At 35.0% G+C, this 22430-nt stretch overlaps 1 protein-coding gene, 1 long non-coding RNA gene, 1 other non-coding gene and 2 pseudogenes across 4 annotated transcripts; 2 read left to right on the forward strand and 3 right to left on the reverse strand.

Annotated features, from left to right (window-relative positions):
- Nucleotides 1-1020: 1020 nt before the first annotated feature.
- LOC132034825 (G-type lectin S-receptor-like serine/threonine-protein kinase At4g27290) lies at nucleotides 1021-5650 on the reverse strand (annotated as a pseudogene).
- Nucleotides 5651-7747: 2097 nt separating this feature from the next.
- On the forward strand, nucleotides 7748-7894 carry LOC132035612 (U4 spliceosomal RNA). Its single transcript, XR_009409342.1, has one exon. It is a non-coding gene; the product is annotated as a U4 spliceosomal RNA (small nuclear RNA).
- A 1308-nt stretch (nucleotides 7895-9202) lies between these two features.
- LOC132033521 (uncharacterized) lies at nucleotides 9203-15560 on the forward strand. 2 transcript variants are annotated; one of them, XR_009408751.1, is made up of 3 exons: nucleotides 9203-9405; nucleotides 13950-14355; nucleotides 15133-15560. It is a non-coding gene; the product is annotated as an uncharacterized LOC132033521 (long non-coding RNA). The 2 variants fall into 2 exon arrangements; XR_009408752.1 differs by having other exon boundaries at nucleotides 15136-15560.
- On the reverse strand, nucleotides 12752-15864 carry LOC132033517 (G-type lectin S-receptor-like serine/threonine-protein kinase At4g27290). Its single transcript, XM_059423517.1, is given in 7 exon segments — nucleotides 12752-13191; nucleotides 13281-13431; nucleotides 13514-13751; nucleotides 13876-14086; nucleotides 14157-14317; nucleotides 14532-15564; nucleotides 15567-15864. Coding segments are annotated over 7 exon segments (2346 nt in total). The 5' UTR covers nucleotides 15816-15864; the 3' UTR covers nucleotides 12752-12888.
- A 4795-nt stretch (nucleotides 15865-20659) lies between these two features.
- The window catches only part of LOC132034826 (G-type lectin S-receptor-like serine/threonine-protein kinase At4g27290), a 4676-nt pseudogene continuing 2905 nt past the window's right edge, over nucleotides 20660-22430 (reverse strand).

Consider the following 22430-nt stretch of genomic DNA (forward strand, 5'->3'; position numbering starts at 1 on the left):
AATATCTACAAGTAGAAAAATTCAAGTTGATGTTTTATTTCAAGAACTACTGTACTTCTCAGGGATCAAAGTTCCAATATATTTTTCCTATTCATGTGCACACAAGTCAAAATAGTCACCTTTCAAACTCTATCGAGGATCTAACGATGTCATTGTGACTTCATTTTTTGAACTGGCTCTCTGCAATCCTGATTTTGCTTCATCAAATGCGTTTAGTTCTGTGAAAACCCCTGGTTCTTTTGCTTTTGGCCGTAGGCTCTCATTAGTCAACATCAGAACCACATAAGACATGCTTGGTTTATCATCTAGATGTCGTTGCACACACAATAAACCCACTTGGATTGATCTTAAAGCTTGAGAAATATCGTAAGAATCAGCTAGCTACTCATCAATTAGTTCCATGGACCTATCATCTTTGTAAAGCTTCCATGCCTGTTTAAGTTTAGATCATATGGACCATGACAAATTCCATCTGTTCTTGAGAAAAAAATGAGTTATGTGTGTAATACAGATTATACAGTGCTTACATAACCGAGAAGGTTAAGGTTGTCATCTTGATGGACAAATCCTCTATTTCGCTTGCAACTCACAATCTCTAACACCAAGACGCCAAAGCTAAACACATCTGATTTTACCGAGAAAATCCCATCTAGTACATATTATGGGCACATATAGCCCCTGTGCCAACAAAAACAACACCAAGAGAATAAAGGAAGTGAGATGTCATAAAAGAGTACTTTGTATGATATTAGAGATTCTTACTATGTCCCAACCACATGGCGCGTTTTTGCTCCCATCTCATTTCCAGCAACACTTTTGGCCATGCCAAAGTCTGATAATTTTGGATTCATTTCAATATCTAGCAAAACATTGCTTGCTTTAAGGTCTCTATGGATAATTCATAGTCGAGAATCTTGATGGAGATACAATAAGCCACGAGCAATTCCGTTTATAATGTGGAAACGCTTTGGCCAATCAAGTAATTTGTTATTTGTTTGGTCTACAAAATAAGCTTTATGATTAGTTGTTTCCATGAAGGTGCTTTTGCCTTGGGCATAAATGTGCATGTTTTGGCTTATAGGATAAAGCAATATTACTAATTTTAGCCTGTGTAGTTGGTAAGAAATCCAAACCAAATATGTGTGAATTCAGGCTTTTGTTAGGCATGTATTCATTGATCAACATCTTTTCTTCCCTTTGCGTGCAACAACCCATAAGCCTCACAAAATTTCGATGCTGAAGCTTGGAAATATAGATAACTTTGTTCTTGGATTCATCAAGTCCTTGCATGGAAGTCCTTGAGAGCCTCTTTACGACAATTTCCTGTCCCTCTTCCAGCACCCCCTATATGACATAATCCAAAATTAAAACAGATACCCAATCAATCTTATACTTCTTGGCCAGTTTAGTCAAAGCACCCAAGTTAAGGTGACCAAATCTAATGCAGCTCAAACACCAACACCGTAATCATGTCAGATCGACACAGGTGCGGCGGGATTTTGAATGATGTGAGCAACATCTCAAATTTACAATTTATACTTTGTAAACATGTCCAAATACGCTCTCTCCGATCTTGTTATTGATTGAAAAGTTATTTGTGACTCTTGTTATTGTCGATAATTGGAACACTGGTAACTCAAAATCTTCTTCGATTTTCAGTTTATTTTGCCTTTTCCGTATGTAAAACAACAGAATCATTGCCATCAACAATGAGAAACTCACCGTGAGTATCTCTGCCTTCTTTATATTCAAACCTGCCTCAGATACTACAAACCAATGCTTTTTATCAGCCACTGCAAATCAAGATAGTACACTAATTTTGCAGAATACGATCTCCAAATGTTGAAAAACTAAGTTTAAAATTCATCATTGGAAATTTTTGAACATTAGTTCGTACCTAGCTCTGAAGAATCCATCCTGATATAAATGTCTTGGCCCCTTCCAAACAGCTTTCTGATATCAATCAACTCCCCAAACCAAAACAAGCAACCTTTGTCTCCATTGCTTATGTCTAGACTTGAATAAGCTGTGCAAGAGCAGTTCCTTGAGCATACTTGCCTACACCCTTCAAGTGTCATGGTCCTATCATACTGAGAGTACTTAGTATCCGGCAACTTGATTCCAGAATATTTTAGAAATGCATGTTCCTTGTTGCAATCGAGAGGTGTCTTCCGAACACACCCTTCTGACCAATCCCCATTTTCCCATTGTTGTGGATATTTAGCAACAAACTTATCCAAATATCCACAAAAAGGGGAATTATCTATGTCACAGCTCCCATAGGCACCACATAAGCTATATGTATCACAAGTATCTGAAGGTAAATATGCCAACTCTTGTATATCACTATTGCTATTTAGGACTATTCTTGTTAACCAGTTGTTAATGCGAAAAAAAAAGTATAGTAAACCTCCTCCTTGTTAAAAACAACTCTTATTGTACTGCAGTTGTGTAGTTTTAGTAGTCGTGCGGGTGCCCAACTCCAATTTAAACCATTCCATGATCCTGAGCGAGCTGATACACTTGTGCCACGTTTGAGGAGGACCTGTGGATATCCACTAGGATCAACGTGAAAAGTGAATTCCCCTGGAGTTGGATCATTATCGTTCTTCCATGTTAAAAGGTAAGCCTCATGGCCAGTTTGAAAATTCTTGCCAAGCTTCATATCATGCAAGTGTGTATCAGTAGGAAAATGGAAGCTCTGTCATAGGTAATTTTCTGGATTTTCATCATTTGCATCTGAAAGAGTTGGTTTTTGTCTTGTGATAGAAAATCCATGTGACAATTTTAGTTGGATGATTTCTATTACTTGGAGCCAAAGGATGATTTACTTAGAGCCAAAGAATGCATTGCTTGGAGCCAAAGGATGCATTGCTTGGAGCCAAAGATGTGGAGGAGAATTGAAATGTCATGTAGCACACTTGGAGCCCAAGTCATTTTATGCCTATAAAATGGACAAATCCTCTATTTCTCTTGCAACTCACAATCTCTAACACCAAGACGCCAAAGCTAAACACATCTGATTTTACCGAGAAATTTCCATGTATTGCATATTCTGGGGTCATATAGCCACTGTGCCAAAAAACAACACCAAGAAAATTAAAGAGGCGAGATTTCATATGAGAGTACTTTGTATGGTATTAGAGACACTTACTATGTCCCAACCACATGACGTGTTTTTGATCCCATCTCATTTCTGCAACACTTCGGCCAAGCCAAAATCCGATATCTTTGGATTCATTTCTATATCTAGCAATACATTGCTTGCTTTAAGGTCTCTATGGATAATTCGTAGTCGAGAATCTTGATGGAGATACAATAAGCCACGAGAAATTGCATTTATGATGTGGAAACGCTTTGGCCAATCCAGTAATTTGCTCTTTGTTTGATCTACAGAATAAGCTTTCTTGTTAGCAGTTTTTGTAAGCATGTGTTTGCCTTGGTCTAAGAGAACGTGTCATGACTAGTAGACCAAAGAATTTAGCTTGTACAGAAGGTGAGAAATGCAAACCAAATATGTAGGAATCCAGGCTTTTGTTAGGCATATATTCATAGATCAACATCTTTTCTTCTCCTTGAATGCAGCAACCCAAAAGTCTCACAAGATTTCGATGCAAAAGCTTGGAAATATAGATAACTTCATTCTTGAATTCATCAAATCCTTGCATGGAAGTCCTCGAGAGTCTCTTCACGGCTATTTCTTGTCCCTCTTCCAGCACCCCCTAGAAATGGCAAAAGTGAAAAAGGAGAATATAAATTTTACAACAACAAAATATTGCAAATGAAAATCATTTCCATTCCAACAAATTTGCCATTTATACCTTGTAAACAGGTCCAAATCCACCCTCTCCAATCTTGTTCTGGACTGAAAAGTTATTAGTGGCTCTTGTTATTGTCGAAAATTGGAACAGTGGCAGCTCAAAATCTTCTTTGGGTTTCAGTTTCTTTTTTTTTTTTCCGTATGTACAACAGCAGAATCAGGCCGAGCAGAATCATTGCCATCAACAATGAGAAACTCACTGCAAGTATCTTTGTTTTCTTTTTATTTGAACCTGCCTCAGATACTACAACCATTTTTTTCTATTATCCACTGCAAATTGAGACAGGACACTAAATTTGCATAATACAATCTCCATGTTGAAAAACTAAGTTTAAATATACATCATGATAATTTGGTGAAACATGGTTAGTTCTTACCTAGCTCTGAAGAATCCATTCTGATGTAAATGTCTTGCATTGTTTCAGACTGCTTTCTGATGTCAATCAACTCCCCAAACCAAAACAAGCAACCTTTGTCTCTATCTAAACTTGAATAAGCTGTGCAAGAGCAGTTCCTCAAACATACTTGCCTACACTCTTCAAGTGTCGTATTCTTCTCGTATTGAGAGTACTTAGAATATGGCAACTTGATTCCAGAATATTTTAGAAATACATGTTCCTTATTGCAATCAAGAGGTGTCTTCCGAACACACCCTTCTGACCAATCTCCCTTTTTCCATTGTTGCGGATATTTAGTTACAAACTTATCCAAACATTGACAAACGGGTTAAGTATAGGTGTCACAACTACCATAGGCACCACATAAGTTATATGTATCACAAGTATCCGAAGGTAAGCTGACATAAGTATTCCAAATCTTTGTCTGATCCACCCACGTCAATCGTTGTATATAACCATTACTAGTCAGGACTATTCTTGATAAAACCGAGCTATTAATGAGGGAAAAACTATAGTAAACCTCATCCTTATTGAAATCAAATTGTATTTTATAAATGCTGTTCATGCCAACTCTTTGTGCTACCCGAGCAGTTGCACTTGTGCCACGTTTGATGAAGCCCTGAGGATATCCTGCCGGTTCAATGTGAAGTGTGATTTCCCCTGGAGTTGGATCATTGTCATTCTTCCATGCTGAAAGGTAAATCTCATGGTCAGTTTTTAAATTCTTGCCAAGCTTCATATTGGGCAAGAGTGTATCAGTTGGAAAATTGAAGCTTTGCCAGAGGAAATGTGCTGGGTTGCCATCATTTGCATCTTTTACAGCAAGATTTCCAGAATCTAGAAGTACTGCAACTGGATTTTGAACTGATCTTGAGATGTTAGTGGACCATATAGTTTCATTCTTTTCATCAAAAAGAGCAAGTACACCCGGCTTGGTGACCTTTAAAGCAACTGAAGATGTATTGGTGAGTGGTTTTTCTCTGTTGGCAACCCATACAACTGTCTGCACAGGAAGAATTTGCTTGTACCATATCCCAACATATCGTTTTGAGGAACCGCTGGGGCTGAAAAATCCCAGCTCAAAGATTCCACCAAATGAAACGACAGTTTCACCATCTATGATGGAGTGATTTGTAGTGATTACATCTGTTGTAGTAGAAATCTTGTGTATAGAAGAGTAGAAAGACAACAGAAAAAGTAGGAAGAAACTAGCTTCCATTATTGAGTCCCTGTTGATGCTCAAGTCTTTGGTCACCTATGTACTGACTTTGATTTATAATTGAGAGTCAATTCCTCGTTATGTTCTGTTTGCAATGTTGAAACTGGCCTCTACAATTCTGAAATCCTTTGGGACACGGCATCGTACTATTGTTGTTTCAACTAGACGTTATGGCATGTAAGGATTTCAGATTTACTTCTACGTTATGGCATATAAGGAGTTTTTGTTACAATGAAAGTTGTCTCGCGTGACTATAGATCGCGAGGTTCGAGGTGGAAACGATCGTTGATGCATTAGGGTAGGTTGTGTACATCTCACCCCTTGGGGTGCGGCCCTTCCCTGACCCTGTTAACTTAGGATGCTTTGTGCACCGGGCCACACTTCTACAATTCGACATTTGACTAGTAAAATCGGGAAGAAGAAATAACGAGATTGAAGTTTGACAATTACGATGCTAAGATCATGTGTCATTTTCTGCCTAAATTTAGTATCAGACGTCTGTTTATGGTCAATCCACCAAACCTGACTTTTGAGGAGGATATAAGTGATTAGTCATTTGAATTATGGTCTCAAAGCATTATCTGTCTCTCTAAACTTTACCTTATTAAAAAAAAAAAAAAACTGTCTCCTTGTGTGGTGCTTAAGTTGCCAATTAGCAAATATTTAGATGATGCAATCAGTGCCGGATCTAGGATTTTTTACCAAGTGGGTTTAATATATAAGAAATATATAAATAACATTGTATATACATATATATTTTTTAAAATATACATATATATTTTTTAAAAACAGATTAAATATACATGTATATACAGTGTTATTTTTCAACAAAGTGGGTTCAACATAGGACCGGCCCTGGATGCAACTAGTTGTTGACTTGACTACAAAAGATCTCATCTTGGTCCTCACTCTATTGTAGCATGTCATTAGTCACATTGCTTCGTCCCGTAGTCATATTGGGCAAGCAAAAATTACCAATATATGTCGATGATAATTGAATTTCTGAATAATTAAGGACTCAATTGAAGACAACTTATTTTAACATGAAATAAATTCTTGGACTTATCAAAATAGACCCGCTTGGACGTAAATTTTGCTTTTCTTAAGGTTTTTCTTTTGGTCATACATTGTGTCGATTCACTCTGAACTTGGACATAAAGTTTTTCTGAGTTCGAAAATTTAGGATTAATTTTTCAAGTAATTTTTTTTTTACTCTTACAAAATTTCAACATTTTCTCAAGTGAAATGCATGTTCAAACACGACAGCAACTCTCGGATATCATTTTTCAACTTAACTCTAAATACTACTTTTTCTATATCACTCAATTCACGTTCAAACGCCTACAAAGACCATATGCCTGTAAAGGTAAATTAACTAAGTTATTGTAAAGACAAAGGACTAGACTAGAAAACAATAGTGCAGGAAGATTATATATATATATATATATATATATATATATATATATATATATATATTGTAAAATTTTACATAAGAATATACATATATGTGTACCTATTCTTGGAAACGAAATAAGATGACGCCATGCGGAAGCTAACAGTTGTAAAACTTGAACAACGATAAATCAGACGACACATAAACCATAATAAAAGAAACATATATAATATTTAATATGATTTGGTCAAATGACCTACATATTGGAAAAACTAATATAATAAGCATAAACCTATTGAGAGAATAATCTTCTCCTAAACAAGACTTTTTAAAGATTACATTGTGGATGTTATTGTGTTGTGTGTGAGAAGAACAAATCTTCTATTTATAGAAGTCCGAAACTTCTCCTCCGACAAATAGGATAGATATAGTAGAGTCCTTTTCCATAAAGAAAACCTTTTCAACTAATAAATCTTTTTTGAAGTAAAATACAATTATGGTAGAATTCAAATAAGATAGGAAATTCAGGACAAATCTAGCACCTATAACTTTTAAATACGTCTTTATATAGTCAGTTTGGTTCGATTTTGTCAATTATTTTTTCCACAAATCAAAATCAAGCCAAATTTTATCCATTTTATAATTAAAACCAAAATCAAATCAAACCACAAAATTTTGGTTTTTTTTTTCTTTTTCGTTTGATTCAGTTTTTAGTTTCCTGTGAATGTCCATATACCCCTAGTGGAGCTAGGGTACCGCAAGGAGGTTCATTTGAGTCCCTTCGCAAGAAAAATTATACTACTACACATACAAGATCAAACTTACTTTTTATGTATATATAGTAGATGGATAATCTCCTTAAGATTCTTCTCAACATTTCTTTAGTTAACATTTCTGTTATATAAGGTTCAAGGGTGATCTTTGCGCTTGGGGCAATGACGCAACTAGTGAGGTACTAATCGAGGCGCGTTAATTGCTGGTTGAAAACTATTTCCAAACCCCCTCTTCGGCCTTAGTTCTTCCTTGGCCGTCGAGAATTTTTGAAAGGGCTTCCCGGTAATGCCCTAAAAAAATTAAAAAAAAAAAAAAAGGTTCAAGGGTTTGATTTTGAAATATAATGATGAGATTGTGTTAACTACGTATGATCCTTTGTGGAATAATACTATACGTTTAACATAACACATAAGTAATTAAGACGGTATACAACAACAACAACATACCTAGTAAAATCCCACAATGTGGGGTCTGGGGAGGGTAAAGTGTACGCAGACCTTATCCCTAATTAAGACGGTGTAATGCTTAATAATTTTGAAAATTTATGAATATTCATAAACAAGGGGATCGAAAGTGCACATTTAAAGCAATTAAAGTTTAAACGTGCTTAGTGAAATGTCACAAAGACTAAAATAAAAATTCACTAATAAACCGAAAGTGCTATTAACTATTAAACATTTCATAACTTTGTATAACTTTTTGTTCGGTTCATGGGATAAGATGGATTATCTCAGGATTAAATTTAGGATTAAACTTAAACTTTGTTTGGTTGAAGGTACAAATTTATCCGATAAATTTATACTTTCAATCAAACAAAGTATAAATTTAATCTCAAACTTAATCATGGGATATCATCCATCAAACTTGATGTTACTTTATCCCACCTCCCATGTGGGATAAATTAGTCCAAGAATTATAATTCCAACTACAATTTTGGAATAACCTATCCGCGAACCAAACGACCCCAAAAGACTTTTTAATAAGAAGGGCAAAGGTGCAAATATCTTTCCTTAACTTTGCGATTTAGAGCAGATATACCCTCCTTAAAAAAGTGGTGCATATATACCCCTACCATTACACAAATGGTGGAAATATACCCCTTCTGTTACATAAATGGTGCAAATAAACCCTTTTCGCTGCCAGTTGTTTTTTTAAAAATCATTTAGCTTATCTTTTAATGAAGAAAATGTCACGTGACTATAAAAAAGAATAAGTCTACCCATTTTTTTCTAGTAGAATTATTTTCTTAAAGCCACGAGCCAATTATTTTTCTAGTGGGTTGTCTCTTTCGTTTTTAAAAAATATCTCCTTAGTTTTAAAAAAAGTAAGTCTACCTATTTTTTAAAATGAACCATACCCGATCCACTAGAAAAAAATTACCACATGGATTTAGAAAAAAGTCTACCAAAAAAATAGGTTGACTTATTTTTTTAAAGCCACGTGATATTTTTTTAATTAAACAACTTTGTTTAAATTCTATCAGCGAAAAGGGTATATTTGCACTATTTATATAACGGCGGGGGTATATATATAACACTTTTTTTAACGAGAAATATATCTGCTCTAAATCACAAAATTGAGAGATATATTTGCACCTTTTCACTAATAAGAATATAATATTATGTTTAAATTTGATCTGAAAATACACGTCATTTTCTTTTAAACAGAATAGCTAACCTTTTTCCTTTATTTCGCTCAATCTCTTCCTTCCCCCTCCATTTTCTCACAAATTACGATTAGCTTTACTCTGAAACTTGTCAGGTTTGTCGACTCCATCTCGGGCATCTGCCCAAAAATCTCGGTCAGTGGCCTCTCCTTTTCTACTCTGTAGAGCTACTTATTTTCGTAAAATTCTTGGCTGCTTTTTTTGATGATTGTGATATTTGGGGCAAATTAGTGTGCAATGGAGCTGTGATTCTACTATTACATTTGCGATGATTTGAGTTGTGTCAATTCATAAACTCGTGCTCATTGACACATAGCTTTTGGCTCACAAATTCGTAAGTTTTTCCTTTTTTTATCTTCCAAAAACTTAAATAGTTAGGATTTAATTTAGTCTAGAAGATGTGTGAATATAATGTTTTGTCATTACCTTGTTGTTGATAGAGAGACATGGTCCAATAGGAATTTGTCAATGGTTTTTAATTTATATTATGTAGAGCGAGAAGTATTTTGCAAGTATTAATAGTGTGCTATTATAATCTTTTCCATAATGTGAAAACTCATACAAGTCTTAATAAAAATGCACTGTTTATGTTTTAAAAAAAAAAAAAAATCATGTTTTCCAAAATGTGAAATCTCTCATACATGACAACTGTGAAGAATTTTTTGTAATTATAGTATACATGATGGTTTGCAAGACCCGTTTGGCCATGAGAATTTTTCAGTTTTTTCTCGATTTTTTTTTCACTTTATTTGAAAATCAGCGTATGACCATGAAAATTTCAAATACAATTGTATTTGGAATTTGGAAAACATCTAAAATCCTGTTTTCACTTTCAGGTGTGTTCGGTAGGGAGGAAAATAAGTGAATTTTTTTACTTATGTTCGGTTGGTTAGTAGAAAACATTTTTGGGAAAATAGTCATTCAAGCTCCACCAACCCCACCACCACCGGAAGCACTCAACCACCGCCCTCAAACACACTTCATCTTCACCCAACCCTACCCCACACCACCACTCACCCCAACCCCACCACACCCCACACAGCTCCACCCAACCCCCCTCTCAAATTTTCTATTTCTTATATTTTATTTTACTTTTATAAGGATTTTATAATTAAAAACTTTATTTTTTTTTTAAAAAAAAAAAAATCTTTTTCGGAGGGTGGTGGTGGGGGCTGGGGTGGTTGGTGAAATGCCACTTGTGAGACTTGTTTTCCCTACTTTCATTAGGGAAGTCATTTTTCTCATTTTTAAGGAACTTTTTTCCTTAAAGAAAATATTTACCAAATTTTTTTACTAAACGACATGAGAAAATTGAAAAACAGCTTCCGGAAAATGTTTTCCTCCATACTGAATACACCTTCAGTATATTCAAACAATCAAATATTCTTTGCAAAAGCTATAACCAAACACAATTTCAACTCCAACTTCAAAATTCCAAAAAAAGTGGAAAATATTTGATTTTCATGACCAAATGCCTACTTAAGATTTTTTTTTCATTGTCAATTTTTTCTTGAAGTAGATGGTGTCAACCCTACATTATAGGCAGTGGAGCACCTATAACATTAAAATTCTAGGTCACCTGGTTCGACGTTAGAAATATAATCAAAATATAATAAGAAATAGTATACATATTTATTTGGAGGGTTAGAGAAATGTCAAGTTCTTATTTGAGAACGGATTTTAATAATATACCATGACATTTAAAGTTTTGCTTACACTATCAATACAATTTCACCTGTGATAATAAGTTAACTACTATTTTTATCAGGTTACCAATTAATGTTTATCTCAGAAATTTACTCATAATTATCTGATAAGTGATCTTATTGTATAGATATATGCCATATTGTCAGTGCATAGATCTTAAACTCATTAGAAAACTGATAGACTTGTTTGTACACAAGTGGATGGGAAAAGCAAATGGAAACAGTTCTTTGAGAATCAATTAAATCACATTTTCTTAAAGAGATACTCTTTTCTTTTTGTTAGTTCCCATATCTTTCTCCATTACTTACGTTAAAAAGCTATTTATTCTAAAGTAGTATTAGAAACATTGCAGTGGGATATCCCCATTCTTTTTTATAGCAAGCTTGACCCTACTTTGACCCCAAATTGAAGATTTAAATATTACAAACTTTATTTATGGCAAAAATAAAAAATAAAAAAAAATTAATAAACTTTACAATCGTTTGAAAATAACAAAAAGAAGGAAAGTTTGCTTTGTAAGAGGGATTGAGGGATCCAGTGACACTAGCTCAGTCATTGCACTAGAAGATGCATAAGATGGAGAGATGCCCCACTGATTGTTGACGTAGGTTTAGCATGCCCTACTAATTGATCAAGGGCTCAAGGCAGTGGTAGAGGTATAGGGCTTGGCCAATAGTGATGTCGAAGGCTTGCTTTCCTATGCATAGTTAGCTTGCTTGCTTTTCCATCATAGGTCGTATTAACCCTATAATAAGTCTAAGCCATTCCAGGTCTTTTAATAATCCTGAACTTCATCTCCGCCTTTGTTTCAAATGAACCTACGTAGATATAGCTATTCAATTTCAATATCTCCTACTGTAATTCGGATCCTTACTAGTTTCAAAGTTATGCTGAGTTATTGGCATGTGAGTTGAATAATTTCATGCGCATTAAAAATGTTATAGGGTCCTCTTGTACTAATAGGTCTGGAAAACAAATTTACAACTTTAGAATTTTTGTGATATAAGAAACATTTTTCTTGATAAATGGTGAAGGATGGATCCATTGCCTTGGGTAAAGTTTAGATCAGTTGTGTGTGTATTAATAGCAAATCCTTCTATTTCTTCAAAGTATCAAAAATGAAATTCGTTAAACATATCTACTTATGAAATTTGTTGATGCAAATAGGTTGCTATTCTCTGAAAAAGGAAAAATTACCAATTCAAAATCTAGCACTATTATTGGAATTTATGTTTTCTAAGTAAGATACAACATTTAGTTGTATGTCTCACAAATGCGACAACAAATCAAGTTAAGGTAAAGGGTTGTTTAAATTCCGAGAGCAATTTTTTACCATCTTCTCAATATACTTTAACTAAAAATTACAGTTATAATATGCGGAATTTCGGTTACTAGTATTGATTTTGTGAGTTGAATAACACGATAAAAATGTTATGCTTGTCTGGAAAACAAATTTCAACATTTTCTTGATAATCATTGAATACTAGGTCTAAATCACACCTTTGGGTGAGTAACTCTATTATAGGATTGAACAAATGGGATAATGGGTTTTCAGCTGGAATTTGAACATGAGATCTCATGCTTGTCAATCAGCTTCATTGAATACTAGGTCACACCTTTGGATGCTTATGAAAAATGGGATAATGGGTTCATCTGCATACCCTTCTGCACTTAAATACCTAGCTTTTGTCTACAGTAGGGTTCGAGATATAAGAAACATATCTAGATTATATATTTAAAGAACAGTAAAAATAGATTAAAAAATTCATCCATAAGTAGATAACATCTTCAAGTAGAAAAATTCAACATGATGTTTTAGTTCAAAATATATTGTATTTCCCAACAATCAAAGTTTTAATATATTTTTCCTATTCATGTACACACAAGTCAAAATAGTTATCCTGTCAAACTCTATCGAGGATCTAAAGATGTGATTGTGACTTCATTTTTTGAACTGGCTGTCTGCAGTTCTGATTTTGCTTCATCAAATACGTTTCGTTCTGTGAAAAACCCTGGTTCTTTAGCTTTTGGCAGTAGGCTCTCATTAGCCAACATCAGAACCACAGAAGACATGCTTGGTCTATCATCTGGACGTTGTTGCACACATAATAAACCCACTTGGATTGACCTTAAAACTTGAGAAATATCACAAGAATCGGCTAGCTGCTCATCAATTAGTTCCAAGGACCTACCATCTTTGTAAAGCTTCCATGCCTGTTTAAGTTTAGATCATATGGATCATGACAAATTCCATCTACTGTAAAGGAAAAAAATGTGTGTAATACAGATTATACATTGCTTACATGACCGAGAAGGTTAAGGTTGTGATCTTGATGGACAAATCCTCTATTTCTCTTGCAACTCACAATCTCTAACACCAAGACGCCAAAGCTAAAGACATCTGATTTTACCGAGAAGATCCCATCTAGTGCATATTCAGGGGACATGTAGCCACTGTGCCAAAAAACAAAACCAAGAGAATTAAAGAAGCGAGATGTCAAATGAGAGCACTTTGTATTATGTTAGAGACTCTTACTATGTCCCAACCACATGGCATGTTTTTGCTCCCATCTCATTTCCTGCAACACTTCTGGCAATGCCAAAATCTGATATCTTTGGATTCATTTCTGTATCTAGCAAAACATTGCTTGCTTTAAGGTCTCTATGGATAATCCGTAGTCGAGAATCTTGATGGAGATACAATAAGCCACGAGCAATTCCGTTTATGATGTGGAAACGCTTTGGCCAATCAAGTAATTTGTTCTTCATTTGATCTACAAAATAAGCTTTCTTGTTAGCAGTTTTTATAAACGTGGTTTGTTGGTCTAAATTCATGTTATGACTAATAGATCAAAGTATTACTCATTTTAGCTTGTTTAGTAGGTTAGAAATTCAAACCAAATATGTATGAATTCAGGCTTTTGTTAGGCATGTATTCATAGATCAACATCTTTTCTTCCTCTTGAATGCAGCAACCCAAAAGTCTCACAAGATTCCGATGCTGAAGCTTGGCAATGTAGATAACTTCGTTCTTCAATTCATCAAGTCCTTGCATGGAAGACCTTGATAGTCTCTTCACAGCAATTTCTTGTCCTTCTTCCAGCACCCCCTAGAAATGGCAAAAGTATATCAGTAGATAGCATTAACTGGTTACTATTCCAAAATTTTGCAGTGTATACCTTGTATACAGGTCCAAATCCACCCTCTCCAATCTTGTTGTTTACTGAAAAGTTATTTGTGGCTTTTGTTATTGTCGATAGTTGGAACAGTGGCAGCTCAAAATCTTCTTTGTGTTTCAGTTTCTTCTTCTTTTTCCGTCTGTACAAGAACAGAATCAGGCCTAGCAGACACATTGCCATCAACAATGAGAAACTCATTGTGAAGTATCTTTGCCTTCTTTCTATTTGAACCTGCCTCAAATAATGTAATCAATTTTTTCTATCAGCCAGTGCAAATCGAGATAGGTCACTAATTTCTCATAAACAATAGTGATGTGTTGAAAACCTAAGGTGAAAAGAAACATGTCATGGGAAATTTCTTAAACAAGTTCTTACCTTGCTCTGAAGAATCCATCCTGATGTAAATGTCTTGCCCTCTTTCAGCCAGCTTTTTGATGTCAATCAACTCCCCGAACCAAAATAAGCAACCTTTCTCTCCATTGCTTATATCTAGACTTGAATAAGCTGTGCAAGAGCAGTTCCTGGAGCATACTTGCTTACACCCTTCGAGTGTCATGGTTTTATCGTACTGAGAGTGCTTAGTATCCGGCAACTTGATTCCAGAATATTTTAGAAATACATGTTCCTTTTTGCAATCTAAGGGTGTCCTCCGAACACACCCTTCTGTCCAATCTCCCTTTTCCCATTGTTGTGGATATTTAGCTACAAACTTTTCCAAACATCCACAAATAGGAGAATTTTCTATGTCACAGCTCCCGTAGGCACCGCATAAGCTATATGTGTCACAGTTATCCGAAGGTAAATTGTAGTGCATATGCCAACTCTTTGTACGATCCACCCATGTTAATCGTTGTATATAACCATTGCTAGTCACGACTAGTCGTGATAAAACCGAACTGTTAATGATAGAAAAAATATAGTAAACCTCCTCCTCATTGAAAATAAATTGAAATGTATAAATGTTGCTTTGTGTTAGTAGTTGTTTAGGTATCCCACTCCATCGAAAACCATTCCATGGTCCTGCACGGACTGATACTCTTGTGCCACGCTTGGTGAGGGCCTGTGGATATCCAGTAGGGTCAATGTGACGAGTGAATTCTCCTGGAGCTGGATCATTATCGTTCTTCCATGCTGAAAGGTAACTCTCATGGCCAGTTTTAAAATTCTTGCCAAGCTTCATACCAGGCAAGTGCGTATCAGTAGGAAAATTGAAGCTCTGCCAGAGGAAATTTTGTGGGTTGCCATCATTTGCATCTTTTACAACAAGATTACCAGAATCTAAAAGAAGTGCAACTGGATTTTGGATTGATCTTGAGGTGTTAGTGGACCATATAATTTCATTCTTGTCATTGAGAAGGGCAAGTATTCCCGGCTTGGTGACCTTCAAAGCAACTGAAGATGTACTCATGAGTGGTTTTCTCTGTTGGCAACCCATACAACTGTCTGTACCGGAAGAATTTGCTTGTACCATATCCCAATATATCGCCTTGAGGAACCACTGGGGCTGAAAAATCCCATTTCAAATATTCCACCAGATGAAACAACAGTTTCACCATCTCTGATGGAGTGATTGGTAGTGATTACATCCGTTGTAGTAGAAATCTTGTGTATAGTAGAGTAGAAAGACAACAGAAGAAGTAGGAAGAAACTAGCTTCCATTATTGATGCCTTGGTGATGTCTAAGCATTTGATCACATATGTACTCACTATGATGGAGACTTTGAGAATTAAATTATGGCGGATTCGGGATTTTATTTCGGGATATTCGGAAAAGTAATTGAACCTAAATATCTGTTGTAATATATGTTCGGGGTGTTGAAAAGTTAATATACGTACATAAATACATAAAATTCACTAAATATCTTGTAATTTTTTATTCAGGGTATTCAGGTGAACACCTGGGCTCTTGGTACATCTGCCCCTGCCAAATTCCACGTATATGCTGTTTGCAGTGTGGAACTTACGAGTTTGAATATTCACAGGCTCTTAAGAAATAAGGATGGAATTTTCATTATTTTTTTTAAAAAGCAGCCTCTGGATGGAAAAAAAAAAAAAAGCAGCCTCTGGACCACGGCACTGTACTAGTGGTGACTGCTATTTCTAACATTTGATTAGTAAAACAAATGGACCATTTCGGAAGGAAACGAGATGGAAATTTCAGAAATCTTATGTTAATATGATGTCATTTTCTGCCTAGTATATTTGTATCAGTAGGCTATGTCCATTTCCAAAAAAGACCTGACTTTTGAGGAGGATACAAACAAAAGTGACAGAAGTGTCTAGTTATTTGATTTGAATTTTTGTCCCACACCAAAACTTGTAGAAAATTGACACGTACACTTTCTTCAAGAATGAATGTATCACACTGTGTGAAAAGTATTATTCGCCTGGGTGAGGCACAACTATTGTTAGTTGTGTGAGGGAGTTATTTATTTGGGTTTTATAATACGGGACCCACCACATCAGCTCACCACCCACTCCCATTCCCTGTTTTTCTCTAACTCGTTTCCCTTGCTCTCTTTTTTCCCCTTTCATTACTCCGTAGTATTTTTACGTTTTTTTTTTCACATATTTTTTTTATCAAACTTTTAAACCAATTTTTATTATATGGAGACCATAATTCGTTAAGATATTTTTGAGTAAATCTCATAGATGGTCCTCTAACTTTGAGTTAATTATACAAAAATATTTTATTTTTATGATATAAAGGTCATTCAATTTTAAATTTATCCAACATCTTTAATTTTTTCACTTAAAATCATTCAATTTTAAAGTTTACCACCCAATTATTTTTCTATTTTTTGTCACATAAAAAGTCATTCAATATTGGTCAAGTTAACTAAAAAGCAAATTTCACTGAATTTTAATATTTTGCATGAAAAAAATTACATGGCGCTCCAAAATATGTTGTTACATTTGGGATAAATTTGAAACCACCCACAATAATTTCTTCATAACACTAAGTTAGTTGTGGTATACTGATACATTTGCTTTCCTTATTTTGATTTCTTTGTAACAATTCTATCTCATTATCAGTAATGTTAAGAAAATATGATTTGACTATTTCCTTGTTAATATACCCGTTTGTGTACAAATTTATAAACACCTTTTTTTTTTAAAAAAAAGAAAAATAAATCTACATTTGCTTAAAGGGAATACGGCTACTACGAGATAACATAATTAATCTTGGGCAGTGAATTATGGAGATAGTTTTCAACTATGTCTCGATTACAACTTCACTAGTACAGGTAGTAGCACGAAGCACGAGTTTAGATTGGTGAAGGGTAATTTTGATACAAATAAACCTTTATAACGGTCGGTAGGGATACTAATTTAATGCTTGTATGTATGTTTGTATATATATATCTTAATCTCATGCTTTTATGCCTCGGCTAAAGTCACGTGATGTCGCTTTTCCGGCCACAGATGCAAAAAGTCGATTAATAAGGGTTGGATATTTTGAAGAAATCACCGTGGTACACCCCTACCGTCGCTTAGAATTTGAACTCGAGGCTCTACGATTTTCTACCGATTTAATGACCGCTAGGCCATGCATTTGGGTGCTTAATAAAAATGGATAATGTGTCCCATCGTTTACCCTTCTCCAATTAAAGACACGGCATTTGTTTGCAGTAATTTTCGAGATATAAAAACATATCTAAATTATATTTCATCCGCTAAGTAGATAACATCTCAAGCAGAAAATTCAAGTCAGATGTTTTATTTCAAAACTCACATGCTTCTCAGAATCAAAAGTTCCAATATATTTTTCCTATTCATGTGCACACAAGTCAAAATAGTCATCTTTCAAACTCTGCTGAGGATCTAACGATGTCATCGTGGACTTCGTTTTTTGAACCGGCTCTTTGCAATCCTAATTTTTGTCATCAAAATGTGTTTAGATTACCGTGAAAACCAAGTTGGTTTCGCATTTTGGCCGCAGTTGCGCCAATAGCCAAAGACTTTAACCACGAGACGTGCTTGGTACATATTCGTACGTCGTTGCACACATAATAAACCCACTTGGATTGATCTTAAAGCTCGAGAAATATCGTTAATCGGCCTAGCTACTCATCAATTAGTTCCACGGACTATCATCTTTGTAGCTTCTTACTGTTTAAGTTTAGATCATATGAATCTCTTACGACCCATCCGGTTCTCCGAGAAAAGAAAAAAAAAGAGTTATGTGTATGTCTGATTATACGGTCTTACATGACCAAGAAGGTTAAGGTACATGTCATCTTGACGGACAAATCCTATTTCACTTGCAACTCACACTCTACACCAAGACGCTAAAGCTAAACACGTCGATTTCCGGAGAAAAACCCATCTAGTACATATCTCGCACATATAGCCCTGGTGTGCCAACAAACAACACCAGAGAATAAAGGAAGTGAGATGTCATATAAGAGTACTTTGTATGATATTAGAGATTCTTACTATGTCCCGACCACATGGCTCATTTTTGCTCCCATCTCATTATTTCTAAGAACGGCCATGCCAAAGTCGATAATTTTCGATTGTTTCTATATCCAGTAAAACATTGCTTGCTTTAAGGTCTATGGATAATTCATAGTCAAGAATCTTGATGGAGATACGATAGGCCACGGCGATTAGTTATAATGTGGAAACGCTTTGAATCAAGTAATTTGTTATTTGTTTGGTCTACAAAATAAGCTTTATGATTAGTTGTTTTCAAGTGAAGGTGCTTTTGCCTTGGGCATAAATGTGCATGTTTTGGCTTATAGGACAAAGCAATATTACTAATTTTAGCTTGTGTAGTAGGTAAGAAATCCAAACCAAATATGTGCGAATTCAGGCTTTTGTTAGGCATGTATTCATTGATCAACATCTTTTCTTCCCCTTGTATGCAACAACCCATAAGCCTCACAAAATTTCGATGCTGAAGCTTGGAAATATAGATAACTTCGTTCTTGAATTCATCAAGTCCTTGCATGGAAGTCCTTGAGAGCTCTTCTTTATGGCAATTTCGCCCTCTTCAAAGACCTCTTATATCAGCATAATCCAAGAATAAATGGTGACATCAATCAATCTTATACTTCTTGGCCAGTTTAGTTAAAGCACCCAAGTTAAGTGTGACCAAATCTAATGCAGCTCAAACACCAACACCGTAATCATGTCAGTATTCTAATAATAACACGAGTGGATTTTTGAATGATGTGAGCAACTTGTCTCAAATTTACAATTTATACGTGTCCAAATACGCTCTCTCCGATCTTGTTATTGATTGAAAAGTTATTTGTGACTCTTGTTATTGTTAATAATTGGAACATCGGGCAACTCAAAAATCTTCCGAGTTTTAGTTGATTTTGCCTTTTCCCGTAAAACAACGAATCGAGCTGGAATCATCGCCATCAACAACGAAAACTCGCCGTGATGTCTGTATGCGTCTTTCTATTCAAACGCCTCAGATACTATAAACCAATGCTTTTATCAAATACTTTAAATGGAATGGTACATAATTTTAATATGATCTCCGAAATGTTGAAAAACTAGTTTAAAATTCATCATCGAAATTTTTCAACATTAGTTCGTACCTAGCTACAAGAATCCGATCCTCGATATAAATGTCTTGGCGCCCTTCCAAACAGATTTCTCATATCAATCAACTCCCCCGAGCGTCAAAACAAGCAGCCTTTTGTCTCCATTGCTTATGTCTAGACTTGAATAAGTTCGCAAGAACGGCCTTCAGCATACTTGCCTACACCTTCAAGTGTCATGGTCTATCATGCGAGAGTACTTAGTATCCGACAACTTGATTCAGAATATTTTAGAAATGCATGTTCCTTGTTACATCGAGAGGTGTCTTCAACACACCTCCCCACCAATCATTCCATTTGTTGTGGATATTTAGCTACAAACTTATCCAACATCCATTAAAAGGGAATTATCTATGTCACAAGCCTCCGTACCACATAAGCTATATGTATCACAAAGTATCCGAAGGTAAATTGAGGTAAATATGCCAACTGCTCGTCACGTCCACCTATGTTAAGCATTGTATATCACCGTTGTTATTTAGGACTAATGTTAACCGAGTTGTTAATGCGAAAAAAAAAAAGAAAAGAAAGTATAGTAAACCTCTCCTTGTTAAAACAACTATCAGTCTTTGAGTTTCGTAGTTTTTAGTAGTCGTGCGCGTGCCCCACTCCAATTTAAACCATTCCACGCATCCCGAGCGAGTGATACACTTGTGTTACATTTGAGGAGGACACCGTGGATATCCACTAGGATCAACGTGAAAAGTGAATTCCCCGCAGTTGGATCATTATCGTTCTTCCATGTTAAAAGGTAAGCCTCGACTCGTTTGAAAATTCTTTGCTAAGCTCATATCGTTGTCTACATCGGTGGAAATGGAAGCTGCGATAGGTAATTTTACTGATTTTCATCATTTGCATCTTTTACAACAAGATTACCAGAATTTAAAAGTTGTGTTCTTTGGATTTTGGACTGATCGTGAGGTGTTAGTGAACCATATTATTTCATTTTTTGTCATTGAGAAGAGCAAGTATTCCTGGCTTGGTGACCTTCAAAACGATTGAAGATGTATTGGTGAGTGGTTTCTCTCTGTTGGCAACCCATACTACTGTTTGCACAGGAAGAATTTGCTTGTACCATATCCCTATGTATCTTTTTGAGGAACCATTGGGGCTGAAAAATCCTAGCTTAAAGGTTCCACGGGATGAAACCACAGTTTGACGGATCATTTTTTCCATTATCTTCTTCTCCACCAAAGCTTTTAAATTGGCTTAAATTAGAGACACATGGCATAGGTTAAAATTAATGGCTAAGATTTCATTAACTAAAGCAAGGTTCTAACCATGATTGTATCAATAAATATTTTCTTTATTTACTTTCAAAATTTTGACAATCCCACAATTTTAGCTAAAATATTATCTCTTCCATCAATATATTAAAAATCTTTTCTCACTCTTTCCTACTTAAGAACATCATCTGTTTTGTTGATAAGAGGCTTAAAGCACATAACTTCTATATTCTGTTGTTAATCTTCAGTGTCCGTTCGTAGTTATTTAATAAGAATATTGGAATTTAATTTTTAACTTTTAATTTAGACATTATGTTTTATTCTTCTAAATTTTCTTATATAATAAACTGGTTTAATTTTTTAAGGGACATTCATTAATTTAATTGGCCAACTAAATTTACGTGTAATATATCTCGTTTTTATTTGGTCCAATAATATCTCGTGTCTGAATGGGAAGAGAGGAGCCCGTATGTTGATAAATTTCTTTTCGGACACAGGGTTAATTAAATTTCCATGTTTGAATGGGAAGATAATTTATATTGATGGAAAAGGTAATGTTTTAGCTAGAATTGTGGGGTTGTCAAAATTTTTAAAGTAAATAAAGAAATAATTTGTTATTCTAATCATAGTTAGGACCATGATTTAGTAAATTAAATCTTAACCATTAATTTATCTACGCCACGGCCCCTAATCTAGTACCAACTCTGAGGAAAATGGAGAGAAGAGAAATGGAGAGAGGCTGATCATTTAACTACATCTATGATGAATTGATTTGCAGTGATTACATCCGTCGTAGTATAAATCTTGTGTTTATAAGAGTAGAAAAATAATAGAAAAAGTAGGAAGAAACTAGCATTCATTAGTGATGCCTTGATGATACCTAAGCCTTTGGTCTCCTATATACTGGCTATGATTTAGACTTGAGAGCCAAATTCAACGTGAACTGACTAGCATATTTTTAAAATAGTCACAGCCTCTTGACAACGGCACTTAAGTGCTGACTTTGCTGTTTCTAAGATTTGATTAGTAAAACAAATGGACCACTTCGAAGAAAACAAGATGGAAATTTAAAAATTGTTATGTTAATATGATAAGTCATTTTCTGCCTAATTTATATGTATCGGTAGGCTATGTCCATTCCAAAAAGACAGGTTCACATACCAGCAATTCATTAGTCATCTGGATTTTTGTCACAAAGTTTTCACACCAAAAGTGACTTTCTTCAAGAGTGTTCAATGGAAATTATGGAGTGTGGAGATAGTTTTCAACCAGTGTCTCGATTACAACTTCACTAGATGGGTCGTAGCCCAAGCACAAGTTTAGATTGGTAAAGGTAATTTTGATACCCCAATAAACTTTTATAACACTTGGTCACGCTTACATCTTCAAATAGAATAATTCGACTTGATTTTTATTTTTTTGATATTACCTTTTTCAGGGAAACAAAGTTCTAATTTATTTTTTTAATTTTTTTCTTGCACGCAAGT

This window comes from Lycium ferocissimum, chromosome 10 (genome assembly GCF_029784015.1).
Source record: "Lycium ferocissimum isolate CSIRO_LF1 chromosome 10, AGI_CSIRO_Lferr_CH_V1, whole genome shotgun sequence".
Lineage (NCBI taxonomy): Eukaryota > Viridiplantae > Streptophyta > Magnoliopsida > Solanales > Solanaceae > Lycium > Lycium ferocissimum.